General features: G+C 44.2%; 1 protein-coding gene across 16 annotated transcripts in view; it reads right to left on the bottom strand.

Moving 5' to 3' along the window:
* KIAA1671 (KIAA1671 ortholog) overlaps nt 1-18,758 on the bottom strand; it is a 130,777-nt gene that overhangs the window by 84,664 nt on the left and 27,355 nt on the right. For 9 of the 16 annotated variants that reach the window (XR_013390515.1, XR_013390514.1, XR_013390516.1 and 6 more), the window contains 3 exons: nt 18,159-18,252; nt 13,579-16,641; nt 13,016-13,141 (listed from right to left, as the gene is read on the bottom strand). Coding sequence is in view for 13 of the 16 variants with exons in the window: in XM_077917738.1 (XP_077773864.1) it covers nt 13,016-13,141; nt 13,579-16,641; nt 18,159-18,252 (3,283 nt within the window). In the remaining 3 variants the exon portion in view is untranslated. Of the gene's footprint in view, nt 1-8,781; nt 9,068-13,015; nt 13,142-13,578; nt 16,642-17,725; nt 17,834-18,158; nt 18,253-18,758 lie in introns of those variants that run through there. The other 7 variants (XM_077917745.1, XM_077917742.1, XM_077917746.1 and 4 more) reach the window with 5 other exon arrangements.

Raw genomic sequence — 18,758 nt, 5'->3', positions numbered from 1 at the left:
CTTGCTGACTGAATTATGGGAATTGGGATGTATGAAGGGGGGGTGGGGGGAAGTCAGGGAATAAGGTTAAGAAAGTAAGGATCTGAAATTATACATGTTTTTGTCTTTGTCTTTTTTGTGTGTGTAATGTCTTTATAAAATGTGAAAATCCAATAAAAATTTATTAAAAAAAAAAAGAGATTATACTATGAGGTGTCCCGTCTTTGCTGGCTTTGGGAGTGGATTGTTCTAAAGAATGTGGATATTTTAGACTTGGAAGGTCTTGATAATAGATTTGGTTAGCATGCATATCTATGGTATCAAAAGACAAAAGTGCATAAAGGTTTCCTAAACCACTTTGTGAGAAAATTTATTCTGTGTGGGAGAAATATAAAAATTTATTGGAACAGAAAACATCTTGGAAACAATATATTTGAAAATTTAATGCAAAAGGTGAGTGGGCAACTTATAAAGAGCTGTTATCAGAAGTAGAAGACCAATTGAAAGTGGAAAAAACTGAGGATATATGACATTTAGTAACTGATTGGTTGCAATGTCACCAATTAAATGATGTATTTATAAAGGATTAAAAAATGGTTTTAGTAAACAAATTTTGAGGTTTGAAAAAGATTTATTAGAGAATAATGTGAAATTACTTTCAAAAATGTATTAACTGTTGTTAGAATGGTATGCTAAAGATGAAGAAGTTAAATTAGTAATGATACAATGAACAAGGGATATTGGACATAATATACAACTTGCATCATGGGAAAAGTTATGGAGGGAAGAATTAAAATTTACAGCATGCTGTATGCTGAAGGAAAATTATATGAAAATTATGTATTGTTGATACCTAACTCCTACTAAATTAGCAAAAATATATAGAACCAAACCAACAAACACATGTTGGAAGTGTAAAGAGAAAGAAGGCACATGTGGATGTGCAAGATGACAAAATCATATTGGGAAATGATTTATAATGAGTTGAAAAAAATGTTTAAAATTACTTTTGTAAAAAAACCAGAAGCCTTTTTATTAGGAATTTTAAGTCCAGAAATACCAAAGGAGCAGAAAAGACTGTTTATGTAGGCTATGACAGCTGTGTGGATGTTCTTTGCCCAAAGATGGAAGGAAGACAAGGTACCTACAAGAGAAGAATGGCTAACAAAGATAATGGACTACGTTGAAATGGCGAAAATGACCTGGAGGGCAAAATGACCTGAAGATAACAAATTTAATAAAGAAGGGGGGGGGGGTTTAAGTTACTTAAAAGAACACTGTAAATAATTAAAACATTGGCTGGATTCTAAAAAAACACTTGCAATGTAGTGAGAACTATGGCAAGAATTGAGTGTTAAGAAAATATGGAGAACATTATATGATACAGTATGGAAACCAAGGAGGGGCGAAGGGAAGTCCAGAGATTCAGAGAATCCTATGTGTACAAGAAATGATTGATTTGTGATGATAATTGTTAAAGGTAAAAACGACTTTTAAAGAGAGAGAGAGAGAGAGAGAGAGAGCGCGCGCAGTGTGGGATTCGACAATTTACATAATCAACTACTGAATCCTGGGACCATACAGAGTCTGGGGTAGGATATAGGCACAAAAAAGGGAAGTTAGTCGGGACGAGGCAGAACAGAAACACCCCCCTTGCATAAAGTAAAACCAAATCCTTCTCCGTTCCTAGACAAGCTCCCAATTCCCTTCAAAATCAACACATGGACCAGGCATAGGCAAACTCGGCCCTCCAGATGTTTTGGGACTACAACTCTCATCACCCCTAGCTAACAGGACCAGTGGTCAGGGATGATGGGAACTGTAGTCCCAAAACATCTGGAGGGCCGAGTTTGCCTCTGCCTGACATGGACCATCCTGCAACAATCATCCTGCCCTCTGCCCCATTTTAATAGGATGAGAATTGTCTATCATTTTAATGCAACAGTATCAATCTTCCTAACTGCTGGCATATGAGGCCACCACCTGGCTGAAGTCAAGGACGTCTGTGGAGACAACCGCACCCAGCAGGCAGCATTTCATGCTTTCTCCCAGCTACTGTGCAGTAACACTTTGCCATCAAGGATGGTTAAACAGCTCCCATTTTAGCTAAGAGCAGGGTCCCTTACAATAGCCTTTATATAGATAGTATTCTGACTGTTCAAAGCACTTTGTAGGCATTATACAAGGATGGACAAAAAGATGAATTTGATGAAAAGGATTTTGAGGGGATATATAATATAACAGGGACGTGGGTGACGCTGTGGTCTAAACCGTAGAGCCTAGGACTTGCCGATCAGAAGGTCGGCAGTTCGAATCCCCGCGATGGGGTGAGCTCCCATTCCTAGGTCCCTGCTCCTGCCAACCTAGCAGTTCGAAAGTATGTCAAAGTGCAAGTAGATAAACAGGTACCGCTCCAGCAGGAAGGTAAATGGCATTTCCGTGCACTGCTCTGGTTCGCCAGAAGTGGCTTAGTCATGCTGACCACATGACCCGGAAGCTGTACGCCGGCTCCCTCGGCCAATAAAGCGAGATGAGCGCCGCAACCCCAGAGTCAGGCATGACTGGACCTAATGGTCAGGGGTCCCTTTACCTTTACCTGTTATAGAGCAGCCTTCATCAATGGCCATGGAGAGCTGTGGCTGATGGAGATTGAGGTCCAAAACATCTGGAGGGCACAAGGTTGGGGAAGACTGAACTAGCTGGGCATTTAGTCTGATCCAGCACAGCTCTTTTATTTGTACATCTGCAGTCCTCACAAGCCCAGTGGGATTATACACAGCAGAATGGGGAATGGGAAGACAGTGGCCTTCTATGAACAGGGAGGTGGCATGGGAATTGGTGAAGGAATCGTGAAGACCTCAGATCAGAAGGGCAGGTTGCTGGGGAACACAAATTGGATGGGCACAAGTTATAAAATATGCCAGTTTATTTTGGTATATTATTATTGTTGTTGTTGTTGTTGTTGTTGTTGTTGTTGTTGTTGTTATTATCCCACCTTTTCCTCTGACAGGACTCAAGATGGCTTACAGATAAAAATAAGAACCACTACAAACAAAGAAAAAAACCAATCATTAAAATACAATTAAACACTGGTAGAATTAAAACTATATACATATAGAAAATCTGTTTAAAACATACCAATAATTACAATAAAACCAGCATGGCACCAACCCTTTCATTAAAAGCAGCCAGTCTTGTTGGAACAAGAAAGTCTTCATCTGCTGGTGGAATGACAGAAGGGAGGAAGCCTGTCTAGCATCTCCAGGGAGGGAGTTCCAAAACTGTCTGGAAGCAGCCACCACCGAGAAGGCCCTCTCCCGCGTCCCCACAAAGCGTGCCTGTGAGGGGGGTGGGACCAGGAGAAGGGCCCCTCCCAAAGATCTCAGAGCCCAGGCAGGTTCATACGGAGGAATACTGCCATTCAGATAGCTTGGACCTAAGCCCTGTAGGTGATAGCCAGCACAGTTTGACTTGTGCCAGGAAACAGACTGGCGGCCTGTGGAGCTGTTCTAGCAAGGGAGTCACCTGCTCCCTATAACCAGCCCTAATCAACAATCTGGCGGCAGCCAGGTATGTGGGGCTGCTTACATTTTTCAAGAGCAGCCCCGCATAGAGTGTGTTACAGTAATCCAAACAGGAGATTAAAAAAGCATGTGTCAATGGCCACATCTAAATTGGGATGGTTCAAACTAGCAAGACCAAGGAGAAAGTTTTAAGGTTGGCAGGCAGAGCTAGTGAAATCCAGAGGTTTCCATCAACCCAAGTGCATACCACTACAAAACTAAAGAATGGGCAAATTCTTGCAAATTCTGGGTCGAGGTGACTACAGTGTAATAGCGCCCTCCTGTGGTTAAATCATGAGGACATTTTGCAAAAAGACTACAGTGATTTGGTGAAAAAGTCTACTTCCTATCAAAAGTTATTTTATTAGAATATTGTTCAGGCCTGTCCACCCACTGCAACCACATTTCTTTTAAAATAAGAGCAAAAAAGATACATACACTTACCGAAACATTCTTCTGCCTAGTGTTCTAGAGAGAAGGTGCCAACATTTTGCTCAGAGTTGTGCAACAGAAAGCTCCAGTTCATAAAATTCTCTCTTCACGCGCACAAACTCCTGAGTCAATATTCAGCCCCAAACCAAGACCACACACTCAGGAGAATGTCCTCTTGGGACACTGAGCTCTCCAGCAGCGTCTGCTCCTGCTTAGCTTGCCCAGCCTTTAGAAAGGGTTACAAGAATTTTTGTGTGCTCATTTCAAAAAACATTTATGGGAACAATTTGCTTTCTTATGAGGTATGCCTGGCTCTATCACAATTAACTTCCAGGAGGAATTTGAAAACATTCCCATTTGCTGAGGCAATTGCTGTTGGTATCTGTCTGTCTCAAAAGACAATGGAGTGTGCTTCTCAGGGTGAAGTCAAACTGCTGCATTAGCAGCACTAAAGTGACCTCCCTGGGGCACCAACCTCAGTGTGGATGGAGGTCCTGGGCTGACCAGACAACAAAACCCCCCTCTCGGCCTTGCTGGTGTGGTCTAAAGGAAAGCAGAGACAGGTGTTTAGCACCAGCTGGGCTGCAGGAGTTGTCTGAAGGAGGTGTACAAGGCACCACCCAACTGTCTTAGGGATTCCACTCTGGATTTGTGTAGGCTTTTACTCCTTAGCCTTTTCTTCTCCCCAAGACGTCCTTGGTGGCTGAAGAATACTGTTCCAGGTAACCTTAAGATCATTGGATGGAAGAATGCTTTCAATCTTTTCCACTCCAACTGCTTTTGAATGTTTTTAACTATAACTGATGTTTTTAATCGTAATTGTTTTTTGAATTGTTTTCATCTGTTTCAGATTTTATTTTCTGCTTTGTTTGCTGCCCTGGGCTCCTTAGGAAGGAAAGGAGGGACATAAATTCAATAAATACAGTAAATAAAAATATTGCCATTAGCAATTATGCTGTGGTTTCATTTGCTGTATTAGTTAATGTTTGCAATGTTGTAGCATTTTGTAAGCAGCCCTGTCTTGAAAAAGAAAATCAGCAAAAACAAAATATTTCTAGTTATCTTTGGAAGGAAACGAGCCACCTCTTGATGACCTCTTCTCAGAAATGCACATTGGGGGGAAATTCAGGATGGCTGAGGCATTATCATTCATTCATTTCATTTATATCCCATCTTTTCTCCAAGAAGCTCAAAGTTGGCATACATAGTTCTTTTCCTCTCCACTTTATCCTCACAACAACCCAGTAAGGTAGGTTAGGCTGAGGTTAGGCTCAAAGTCACCCAAGGAGCTTCAAGGCCTAAACTCATTGCCAAGCCTTCACGTGAACTAAGCGCAACAGAGTGTGGGGTGCAGACCATCAAGCAAACTGAGGCTTCAAGTCTCTCCTTTGCTGCTGCTACCTGCCTACTCTGGGTTCTTTAGTGGCCTCTGGAAGAAGAGGCTTGGTCGCAAATGCTGCCTGTCATTTCACCCCAAGTTGTAGTTAGCACAAGCCACAGTTTCCAAACCAACTTCAAAACGGATGTTTCCTTTTCTGGCTTACCAGTTACAAACCACAGCTTGGTTCTGATGTCTGAATTAAGCCTATTGCAGTATAATTACTCACAGGACACATGATCCCCCACCACTGCATTTGAAAATGTTACATGCTTTCAAAAGTAGCCCCACAAATGTGTTTCCCCCCCACTCCTAGACAGAAAAGAGGGATGAAAGGACTTCTACCAGTTTCTGACACAAATGCCAATTACCCTCTCAAACATTCAAAGGCAACTGTCTTAAATGTTGTAACAGAGCTATTCATGAGCTCTAGAGAGCTTTAAAAAATAAATGAATGAATAAACAACACAGTTAGAAACGAGCTTGTAACCAGAGCTTGTCTTTGCAAGCCTCCCCACCTAGCAGAGCACTCAAAGTGCCCACCTGCATCGGTCCCAGGTGCAAGCCCTCCCCAGGGTGGAAAAAGGGCCTGTGGGTCACTTCTGACACAGAAAGCAGTACTGTGACCCAGGTTCATTTGGTTCGGCTGGGAGATGGGGACTGGGTATTTTGTTGACTGAATCCGAGCGCAGACAGGATGAGGTTTCAGTGGCTGGCAAGTCTGGGATTTAAAGGTGCCAGCCTTCTCATTACCAACAGGCTCCAGCCCTTCTATCTGGGCATGTCCACAGGTTTCGAGTTCACCTGAATTCAGCAATGCACATATAGTACCAGCAGCCAAGGAATGTGGGTTACCACAAAGGCCATGACTGCAGGCGCTAACACCCCGTTACCGGCACAGTTTATGTTAATTTTAATCCTGAATCCTGCCAACATCGTACACCATCCCTAGTGAAAGTCAGCTGACAAGGAGCAGGAGCAGCACAATCCAAAACAACACTGTGATCGCTGTAGTAAAGAAGAGACACTTATCACTGGCCTCAGCCTGCTGCAAGGATCTCCTTTTAGTTCAGTTTGGGGTGGCAACAGAACTGAAGAAGTGGTGAGCAACAAGCCCCCACACTAGCAAGCCTGCATGATGACTAAAACACACAAGGCGCTGGCAACCAAAGAGATCCTAGGTGAGCTTCCAAACTTCATGAGCCATGCAGGCTTCCAGAACAAAGTATGTGCTAGTGCAGGGCTTCTGAAAGGGAGCAGTACAGCCCCTGGGGAATCACCTAGAGGGCGCTATGTGGCAGCCCCCCCCCCCAAACAAGCACATCAACCACTTATTTACAACTGACCAACCTACAGCCCAGCAAAATGCCTTCCTCACTTTGTATTTTAAGCTCTACTGCTCTATTTTTATAGGGTAGGGCAGGGGGCACTGGGGATGAGTTTGTGGAACTGAGGGGGCAGTGCCCCCTCCAAATGGGACCCACTGTGCTAGAGGCACAATGAAAAGCAGGAAGGCCAAGGCGTGGAGGGGCTGAGGAGGCAAGTTCGACATAATGATTAGAAAATTCATCCAGGTCATTTGACCACTGTCTCTGGTTTGGTTTCCTTCCTATTTTTCAGCACACAAGATACCCTTCAGACAATGCTAAAGGAATAGTTTTCTCCCTTTAATTTGTAACCTGGGTGCAACTTACTACCTCCAGTCACCCAATCGCTAGAAGCAGGCAAAGAGACACATGGTTTCCCAGATAATGGGAAACAGAAATCAAACTACTAACCATGTTGTTTTGCCATAGCACTCAGTAGGTGTTTCACCTGTGTTCCTGTGTGTACGACAGTTGAGATGTACAAATCAACAAATGTACACCCTTTCATACAAACACTAGCACCAGTGTTGAATGCAAGGTGTGTAAAGGTAACATGTATCCCTAACAGGAAAATATGGTGTTAGGAAGATGATTGGCTGACATTCATGAACTCTGAGCCAGCAAGGGCCCTTGCCTAAGTCACACCCCCTTCCATGGGATCCCCTCCCACAATGAGTCTACGGCCTTAGCCCCATGATCATCAGCTGCTCCTTCCTCTTCATTCCAACCACCTGCTTCCTTGCCAGGCAGACAGAGCCACAGAGCAAGCAGGCAGGACCCTCCTTGCCCCATCAGGAGGAGCCCCCCCCCACTGTTGTCAGGGAGAGATGGGTGGGCAAGCAAGCTGGTGAAGAGGGTGAAGAAGAGCAGGTGCCTCTTGCTGGGGTGAGGGTCCTCAGCAGATGCCCACCCATGCCAACCTTTGACAATGGTTCTGGGAGCCACCAGAAGCGCTTACAGAGCAAATTTCTCAAGGAGTTTTACTAGGCCCAAAGACTGAATACCCCACTCCAGATTACATTTCTAATTGTAGCAGACTCTGACATATCTGTGTAAGGGGAGGGGGCTAGGAAGAAGCAACGGGGGAATAAATATTTTTCTACCCTTTGAAGGCCACTAACAATAGAACTAGATTTGCCTTCCTCAACCTACTGTTTATTTTTATTTATTTCATAAAATTTATATGCCTTTTGATTGTTAAACAACAAACCCTCAAAGCGCTTTACAAAAAGAATAAAACAATAAGATTATCAGTAAAAACAGCTAGGTAAATAATTAAAATCAGTGATAAGTTAAAACCAGATTAAATCACATATCAGGACAGGTTTGGTGAAAGAGGACAGCAAAGGCCCCTGGCAGGGAGTTCCAAAGTGTGGGCACTCCCAGACTAAAATATCAATTTCTTGCAAATGTGGGACATGTATGATGTACCTGTAACAGCGCCCGTTCCGCAGATGGAAGCAAACGAGGGGCCATCTTTGGGGTAATGTGTCCCCAAGTCATTAAGGCCTTTCTATGCTAATAGTAATACCTTGAACTTGGCAGCCACTGCCGATCTCTGAGCACAGGTGTGATATGCAGACAAGGTTTCACGGCTGCCAGCAATTGTGCTGCACTAATGGCAGCTTCCCAATCAAGCACAAGGGAAGCCCCACACAGAGCTCATTGCAGTGATCCATTCTTGATGTAATTAATGCATGGACTATGGTGGCCAAACCGCTACCCTCCCAATGTTTTTGACAGCTGCCATCAGCCCCAGTCAGCATGACTGCTTTGTTTGGTGCTTGTCTCACCGAAAGGAGTTAGGATCCCAGTCCCATATACAAACCACAGATCTATGCTGTCATCTTTTATTATCCTACCATGATTAAATTATTTTCAGGTATCTCTTTTCAAATGACCTTCCCCTCCTGCTCCTAACCAAGAGACACCAATTGCCCTCCCTCCCTCCCTCCCTCCCTCCTGACAGACAGGTCTCAAAGCCATGGACAGATATACTTAACGGGAAAGCAAGTACACCCCAATACTGAGAATATGAGCAAGAGGCAGATGTTCTACTCACCCACAGAGACCGTAAGGACTTCAGCAAGTTTGGGCAGTAATAATACTCCATTCTCACCAGAAGATGGAAAGAAAGTGTGCTCCCCCACCTCCGCTTGTTTTGCTCTTCAGTAGAAAGTCATAAGCATTTCAGCCCAATTAAAGGCACCATGAATAATTCAGAGAGCTGCTCAATAGGAGGAAAGGATCCGTGCACCGTCTGTCCCTTTAACGGGTGGGGGTGCTGGTGCTAAAGCCACTTCCAAGCCTATTTACATTAACCAACAAGTGCTAGTAGATCACCAGCAAGAGTGCAGCTGCAATTTCAATTTCCAATTATACTTCTGACCAAAACTTCTTTTTCTGAAAAAGGCCTGTTGAGCGGATACAGGCTGCAGTATATGGCAAAAGGAGCAGCCCTTGCTTTGTGGCTGACTGACCTCATTTCCCCTGAGCTGCAGACCACAAAAGGGGGTGGGGGAGAGGAACAGGCTTAGCATAAAAACACTTTTCAAATTAAAGAAGGGGATAAAACTATTCTAGAGCATGGAATAGTCCTGCGCTCCTCTGATGACCAGCAGCACTTGCAAACTAAGAACCAGCAGTAAACCCTACAAATTATTCATCAGCTGCTCTGTGTTCCTCTGCATGCAGCTTCCTGAGCAAAGGCTGTGAGAAGGAGGAGGAGAACAGCTTTGCCACCTCTCAAGATCTCAGGTGTATGAGAAGAGGAAGAGGCGAAAGAGAGGTCAAGATGCTGCTGCCCACACTTCTTTGAGTCACAGACTGCAACCTGCTTAACCTTGGGAGCCTTGCCCTACTCAATGGGGTTTACTTCTGAGTAGACTTGCGCAGGACTGCAAGAGCAGCCAGGGCCAGATGAAGACCTTGAGAGGCCCTAAGCACTGGAAAGATTCTGCCCCCAAATATATAACTCAAAATAAAAGCAATACTAAACCATAAAATAAACACATGAGATGATCTGATTTCCTCTTATTATTTCAATCTACATTAGTAAGACACAACCCTGGTTCATGTAGGCGCAGATGAGTAATAAAAAGAGAACGCGAAAGGGGGGAAAGAGTGTGCAATGCAGTGTAAGGAAGTTTTACAAAGTTCTCCTTTTCCCCATGATAATGATGACTTCAACACTTTTTCTTAAATATCAAATGTTAAGTTCTTCTTTTTTTAAAAAAAAATCACATTTTTGGGGGGTGCCCCTGCTTTGCTGGTGCCCTAAGCAAATGCTCATCTGCCTGCTAGGTAATCCAGGACTGCCGGCAGCCTCCCCTGCTTACCTAAATATAAGTGCTGTAAGTCAGCACCCAGAACCTTGGGCACAAGGTAAGCAGCAGTTCTTACAACAACAGCTGAGCAGGAGCCGCCCCCCGCCCCCGCCCCGAGGACTTCATCTGACAGCAGTGGATGTGGGGAGGGCTGTGTGGAAGCAAGAGTTTGCAGGTAAGACTTGGGGGGGGGGTGTCATTGCAAAAGGCAGAATTGCCTATCCTGTTTTTCAGGTGCAACCAGCTGACACAGATTAGCCCTTTCCAGGGCTGGGATTAGCGTGAGGAAATCTGGACTCCCACAAAGATTAAGCCCTGTTATGATTAAAGTCATCTACTTCCATCAGCCAATCCCAGTGTGCAGTGCTGGGTTCATAGGGAAAAGACAATCGTGCACTTGGTGTATTGAAGCAAGAATAGGAGAGCTCACACCATATGAGGGCACAGGTTGGAGCACACAAATGAAAACCAAGAGACTTTTAAGTGAAATGAGGGGGGGGGGCACACACAATGCCCCGTGCATTGTCTGTGCCCTGCTGGATTTTGTCGGCTGCAGACAACATGGCCAATGGTCAGAGATTAGGGAAGCTGGAGACCAACATTGGGCAGTGGGGAGGACAGTTTCCAGTATTCACCTCTCTCCCACAGAACATATAAAAATCATCATAATCTCATGATTTCCCTTTTCAGCAACAGTGCAACATTATGATGAAAGCAAAACCCCAAATCCACCCCCTTGTCATTACCCCTTAATGTAAGGAGATGGAATTTCATATTGTTATTAAGAATATTTTTTAACGATTGAAATTGGGTGACGTTTCAAGGGTTTGGCTCAACCTGTTGTTTAAAAAGGTGGGTTATTTTAACACACACACACACACACACACACACACACTTGAGCGATAAGGTTTTAAAGGGAACAAAAATGGGTACCTTGCCCAGAATGAATGGATAAAATGTTGAAACGCCAATGTGGTGGCACCATTTAGGACTGACACACACCAAGCACAATACAAACATACCTTGGCTTCCCATTAGTAAGAATCTCACTACCAGACAAGAGATTGATTTACTCAGAAGACAGTGAGCCAGATTTTATATTGTCTCCTAGCTTTTCAAACTGGGATTCCACCAAGGCACATCAGAGCTCTGCCACAAGAAGGCTGATAGTCACAGACAAGTTATCAGACAACCACTGTTCCTGGTCTTCCCCTGTTAACATGAAGCTCCAAGGGATGCTGGGTATGTTTCAGGGCAACCTCGCAGGACAACAATAATGCCCAATAAAGTTTACAGGCATCCCCCCTCCCCGAAACTGGATCCTAGAAAGCACTCCCCCATCTCTTACCCATGCACGGACATCACAACATGGACATGACAAGAGTCCCCCACCTGCCAAAGTTAGCACAACTTCCCCAGTCTTAGTACTCCATTGCTAGCAGCTGCTGAAAAAAGCATACAATTTTCTAAAAGCAATCCTTTCAGTCACCACATGGTGGAGTTGAACACCCAGGTGATCAGCAAATCTTTGATTTAAAGCACACTTTTGAGTTTCCTATTTGCAGGCACAACTCTGAAAAGCTTCCTCCTCAAGGATAAGCACTTAACTGGCAGTTTACTACTGTCACCAGCGTCCCATAACCCATCAGAGACTGTTCCTGTCCTTTCATCAATGCTGATCAACAGCAGCACCAAATAACACCAACTTCCACCTCTGCTGTTTATGCACTAGCACCTCAGAATTCAAAATTCAAAAACAGAACACTTAATTCTGAAAGGGAGAGACTGGAATGAATATGAAGCAACACTTGCACCTCACACAGTGAGATATCATTCCCAGCCACAACATTTAATATGCTTTAGCCCCTTTTCTGGGACAGGCGCCTGTTTCAAATGAGTTCTGCACCATGGTCAATTTCATAAGGTAATGGAGAAGGAATGGCATTGATTGCAGGCATTCTGGCAATTATTTTCAAATACTTGCCTCTTAATTTCACCTCATACATCCAATTATAGGTAGTTACAACAACTCACAAAAGCTTTATTTATTTACTATTAAATTCATCCTTCATCCAAAGATCCTAGGGCAGTTCACAACAGAAAAATACAAAAAGAAAATATATAACAAAGACAAAAACAAACCAATAATCTCACTTCCACAAACACATTTCAAAAGCTACAGAATGTTAATCAGCCCAAGGCCTGGTTGAAGAGAAACGTTTTTGCCTGGTGCCTAATGGTAGTCAATGAATGAGCCAGGTGAGTCTCCCATGGGCATCCCACAAATGAGGAGCTGCTGCAGTAGCCTTTAGGATGACAGCAGGCTCACTAAGTCTTGCCTTTGAGTAAAAGACTAACTGCATGGCTGTTTCTTAGGTTCAGTATTCCAACTCTCAAGAGGGTTTCTAGATAGTGATAATAGAAGGGGAAAGTACCAAGCAAATTTGTCTACCAGATGACTCAAGACTAAAGTATGCTTTTATCAGCAGAGCAAAGAACACCTTGTTTCACTTGCTCATGTCTCCCTCGTTATCCACTTTGTTGAGCTTGATCGCCTATTCTAAACTTATGCCATATTCTCCTCCATCCCAACCAATCACGCTAAGTCAACAATAGGGCTGGGCAATATCTGATTTTCAACATTGTGATATATCACCAGATCACTAAGTAGCCCCTTTTAGAGGCAATCCAGTGATCTAGGGGAGACTCATTGCGCTCTCAGCAGCCCCACAGAGAAAGGTCTGGCGCAATGTGATTTAGGCAAGTCACTGGCCCACTCTAGACCAGGAAACCTTGGTTGAGCAAGGCTACGGAAAAGAGCAAGGCAGGGAGGAAAGCACATCTGCACTCATAGCAAAGTGTGTAAACCATTCTGTGGGCAGTGAAGCTCTGAGACCTTCAGTGCACCACATTTACGCAACTAGATTTGCAGGCCTGGGGGGGGGGAAATCACAGAAGAAGAGAACCTACCGCTGCCCAGTGGTCAGTCCTTTTGTCTTTGTAAAAACTGTGGCTCCTCTTCTGCAGAGGAAGGTAGGGAGAATTTCTTGCTCCTGAGCCATCACGGTCCTGCTTGGTCCATTCTTTGTCAACATCCTTTTAGAGAAAGAAATTTAAAAGAGAACTGAACTCACCAAAATCAAGACCTTGCTTTAATGCCATGAGTCCTTGCAAAGTTTTTATATCTGCCACTGCAGAGAAGTGGCAGAAGGTGTGGGTTTGTCTGCCCATCTGCACAGCTAATACAGCTTGCCAGTGGTGCACCCAAGCCTTGTGGGGCATCATAGATGACATGAGAACAAAAAGACCTAGAATGGTCATTCCCCTCACCCTTTGCTCATTCCTTTCAGTAGCCTTCCCCATCCTAATGCCTTCCAGATGTTGCTGGGCTGCAATTCCCATCACCATGGACCACAGGCCACCCCGGCTGGGGATGATGGGAGTTGGAGTCTAGCAGCATCTGAATGGTTCCAGTTGCAGAAGACTGCCCTGCAGAATACAAGCTATACTCAGTGACTGGTTCTGTAATGTACCTTTGTCCTTTCAAGGAGGAAAGAGTCCCATTGAGATGTCCTTTGTTGGTTCAGCTGGCTGTCCATAGATTCTGGTGGGAAGCTTTGACATACTCTGTTTTGGTCTTGTCTTCCTCTTGTTTCTGGCCCAGAGGGTAAACTGCCCCTTGCTCTGGACTGGCGACTCTTTTCAGAGTACGAACGCTTTAAGTCTGGTAGGTCACAGACCAAACCAGATGTGGCGCGACTCCATTTGGCTCTGCTCTTGACTGCAGAACCGTCATTCTCCAAAGAACTTCCACCTGCACCAGCTTGCTTCTTATCAGCCCCACTCACGTCAACACTGGTGCTCCAGTTGCCCTCTGAATGCACAGCTGACAGTTGCTTCAGGCTCACATCCTTCCCCAAGGCACTGTCACTGAGTACCTGTGGGGGATGAAGAACAAAGCTTTTCTCCAGTTCCACATCCGTACTGACAAGACTGGAGATCTGTGAATTGTAATAAGCATATTTTGCACTTTGGTGCCTTAACACGAGGTCCTCTCCTTGATCATCATCAACAATGAATGTTTTTTTCCTAGTGCTGACTGGATCTGCTGCAGGTGAATACTTTGGTTTTTCTGCAACTGCCCTTGCCTGGAAAGGAGGGCTGAAATTCACATCTATGGCCTTGGAGGGATTCAGCTGCTGGCCACAGTTCCTCAACAGCTCTCTCTCTCTTATGCAGAATTCTGTGGCGTAAATATCCTGCCTAGTGCTTCCTGGAGAATTCCTTTTATGTGCCAATCTCTCCCAAGGAAATGAGCTGCTATCTTCAGGAAGACCACCCTCTTTCTTGCCCAGAGCCACAGAGTCCTTCTTAGAATCTCCTTCATATTGGGCCATCAGTGCATCAATGTCAAGAACTTTTGACCTGTAATAATCAGAGGCCTTACCTTTGGCCATACTATGGCTGTGGTTGCTACACTTCTTTTGCCCTAAATGCTCACTGTCCCAATGAAGAGGTCTGAAATAGAAGAGAGACTCTGGCCCTGCTAGATGCAGGGGATCTACTTCTATAACCCTCGCTTTAGCATCCTCTAGTCGCTTCTCCGGAGCCATCGAGTTCCCATCTCTGGTCTCAGTTAGTCTATGTTTAAATGTTCCTTTCTTTGGAAGATCTGAGGCACTACCTTCTCCCCCTTCAATCCAGTTCTTTTTAAGATGCCTGTCCATAGAGACATGTGCATCTGTAAATCTTTTACTATATTGGTAATTTGGGGGATAGGATCTTCTGGAAGTACTAGTATTGGGAGTAACTGAAGCATCTTTGGCTAGTGAAGAAATGTGTTTGCTTCTGAGAGGATCAAGTAGTTTTCCAGAGATATTTGCGTTTTCATCAGGGATCTGGTAAGTAATAGCAAAATATGTTGCTTTCGGCTCTGAAGGAGAGAGCTGATTCTTAAGATCATTGTCTGGACTGCTGGGAGTGACTAAACTCCCATCCTGTGGCTCTGCTCCACACCTGGGTTTTGGGTTTCTCTTTGCAATCAATTTGTCATGAAGTTGCAAGGAGTCCCGTCTGCTCAGGGCTTTGCCACTCTCCTGAGCCAGCAGCCCAACTTCCTCAAACTGGGCAGCATCATGAGGCAAGGTCTTCCTTCGCCATCCTTCTGAAGCTTTTGGACCAGAAACATGACGGCCACTTCTCCTGACCATCTCTTCTCCACTGAGCTGTTGATGTTGGTGTACTTCAGCTTTGTGCTCCAAAACATCCCGTTCTTCTTGGGCACTGTATGCCATTGAGCATGTCATTAATCCAAATGCTTTAGATTCTTCTTTCTGCTCGTAAGATATTGTAGGGTCTGCCTCTGGGTGGGGACACTTGCTGCTGTGCTTTTGCCACTGGTAATGGGTCATCCCACACAGAGAAGTCTGGCTCTCCTGCTTACTGGTAATGGGTGAAGAAATGTTCTGACCACCATTTGCTCTGGCTTCACAGCCATCTGTCCTGTCTGGACCTGCTTCAAAACTCTCTGGGAAGCATTTCAGCATTTTGGAACTCTCCATCTTACCAGCAAGAACAGCATCACTTTTTCCTTTTTCTGTCCCTGAAGATAGCTTAGAGACTGTGTCATCTGTTTTCCCCAAATCCTTCTCTCTATTAGTGAAGTATGAAGCTATCACAGTTGCATGCTGCTGTCCAGTCAGATTTTTATCCAACTCAGCTCCTTGCTTGTGGGAAACATGTTGGCTTTGGGAGGCACTAACTTCTTTCAGAGCAGTTACCTTTGTTGAAATTTCCTCTGCGTCTCTTGCTTTGAAAAGGAAAGAGTCATCTTCCCAGCCATCACCCTTAATGTCGGAGCTACAGGTCCAAGAAGCATCCACAGCACTCCCATCCGTTTTTCTCCTCTCTTTCAAAAATCTTCTGCTGCGTAGGGTTACAGCCTTATCCTCAGGCACAACTGCAATTGCCTCGCTTTGCACCCTTTTGCCAACTGTCTGGAGAATTTCATATCTTGGCTCTATCCTTTGGTACATTAATGAGTCCTCCACATGCTTTGCAGTGGGTTTTTCATACTTGTCTTTTGCAGTGTATATCTCTGATGCCTGAGGAACTTTGTCTTCATTTGAAATGTTTGCATTTCTTTGTTTTCCAGCATCTGCTGATATATGAGCCTGCCTGGAGGACACTTTCTTTGGGTTCATTTTAGCCTCCCGAGCTTTTTCTAGCCATGACTCCTTGCCAAATCCTAGCTGCCCCTCAACAAGCTCATTCATTGCCTGCAATGTAGACTCAGCTTCAAAGTGATCAGCAGCTATGTGGTGCCTCTGCACATTGTGCTCAAACATGGTTGCTCTAACAGTTTTAATGCACACATTTTCTATAGAAGGCTTGGAATGTGTTTTCATATCATGATCTGTGACCAAAGCAGGACTTTCACCCTGCAGAGTGACATTTTGACTCTCTATGGCAAAACTACTATCTCTCTCAAGGTGCCCATCTCTGTGTGGGATTTTTAAAGGCTGCTGTAGCTTCCAGGGAGTTCCAGCCGAATGGGCTTCTCTAGAATCTGTTGCATGCAGGAAATATGCCTCATCCTGAAACAATATAACATTAGAAAAAGATATTTTAGAGCATTTCTAAATGACATCTTACACATATGCCACTCCTGTAGCATTAAAAATAAATAAATCATAAGAACAACCTTGTAACATCCCAGAATTTTATACCAACTCACAAGTTTTGGGCTTTTCTTAAGAAGTTTGTAACATTTCAATAACAACAACAGGAACAGGATATTTCCTGCAAATGGTTTTTGGACTGTAAAACTATAGCAAAAATTGCATGCAGTAAAATTGGACTATTTCCCCCAAATATAACCACTGTTCTCCTCTGATTTGGATGGTGCATGGTTTCATCCTGAAGGATTCAAGCCTGAGCCAATTTCTGCTGAGCCCTGCAGGACCAATGGGCAGTATCCAACTAAGTTCTGCTTAGAGTAGACCCACTGAAATTAATGTACTGAAGCTAGTGCTTTAATAAAATTAAAGAGGTGCTTTAATAAAATATTCAACAACTCTATTAAACTGTTATTTTTCTCCATAGTGAGACCGAGCTAGACTGAGCTAGGAGAGTACATCACCAGCCTATCTGGGACCTCATGAAAATTTACTAAAGCATGGCAAACTTTAATTGACTGAGATTTAAAAGCAAACTGAACATCTTTTTTAAAGATATAAAAATATGCCTTGACACAAACTGAGAAACAACATGTCTAACAGTGAAACTTCTGTCCATATCCAAGTATCATTATGACAAATGGAATGAAATGTTTAGAGAGAGTTAATTGATGGCATAATGATTAAAACAAACTAGCACTATTCACAGGAGAAAGAAGAGAGGCAGGGAACTCTTTCATAAAAGGCTACTAAGCTTACTGAGGCATTTTGCTATCTTATGCTTAGAAACAACCATATGCATGAGCCAAACTACCCTAAATTAAGGATTTTTCTTTGCTGCCTAGTTCAGCAAAGGAATTAGCAAGCTAAGCACCTTAGGATTAGGTCATTCTTAAAATGCACAAGGTCCACTTCTTGATCGGGCATATGCACAAGCAGAGCCTGACACAATGTCAAAACAGGCTTACATTTAGAAGAACCAAACCCTACAATGCTCTCTCACCTCCTGAATATCTGGCGTTTGACTAACAGGCTTCATGTTTGATTCAGACTGTCGCTCAGGCTTCATAGAATCATAGAATAGAATCATAGAATCATAGAGTTGGAAGAGACCACAGGGGCCATCGAGTCCAACCCCCTGCCAAGCAGGAAACACCATCAGAGCACTCCTGACATATGGTTGTCAAGCCTCTGCTTAAAGACCTCCAAAGAAGGAGACTCCACCACACTCCTTGGCAGCAAATTCCACTGTCGAACAGCTCTTACTGTCAGGAAGTTCTTCCTAATGTTTAGGTGGAATCTTCTTTCTTGTAGTTTGTATCCATTGCTCCGTGTCCGCTTCTCTGGAGCAGCATGAGCAGAGCACAAGCAGAGCCTGACACAATGTCAAAACAGGCTTACATTTAGAAGAACCAAACCCTACAATGCTCTCTCACCTCCTGAATATCTGGCGTTTGACTAACAGGCTTCATGTTTGATTCAGACTGTCGCTCAGGCTTCGTGTCACCAGAAGTCACAGGGTTGGAAAACCTGTTTGCAAAGATTCCACTGAGTTAAAAAGGAATGATCTAACCTGAGTAACAAAATTACTAGCCATTTGCTCCAATACAGGCACATCAGTACATTACAGGCAAGCAGCATATTAATTTAGCAAACTTCCAAAAATTCCAAAGCAGCTTTTCATAAAGGTCACTGGAAAAATTAAATTTAATAGCAATGCATCCACTCCAGAAAACCCTGACCTGTCTTACTGGCCATGATGTGTAAATGGATCTCTAATTCTGTCTGCCCTTTGCCCCAGACCTAATGAGGGCCAGCTCTGGATCTAAACAGAGCAGGCACAAGACAATGAGCCACTGGAGCCTGGCCCAGCAACCACCTCCTCCCTCCCTCCTCGGCACCCTGACCCCCCCCCTGCCCACTCCCCTGCCCACCATGACAAGCAGTCAGACTGGGGGAGGGGCACCTTTGTCCTTCCCCTGAGCCACTCCTGACAAAGTGACAACAGGTTGCCTCAGCTTCAGTCTGAGGAAGCA

This window comes from Podarcis muralis, chromosome 13 (genome assembly GCF_964188315.1).
Source record: "Podarcis muralis chromosome 13, rPodMur119.hap1.1, whole genome shotgun sequence".
In the NCBI taxonomy this organism is placed as follows: domain Eukaryota; kingdom Metazoa; phylum Chordata; class Lepidosauria; order Squamata; family Lacertidae; genus Podarcis; species Podarcis muralis.
Note: the sequence above shows the minus strand (reverse complement) of the source record. Positions and strands in the feature narration are given on the sequence as shown.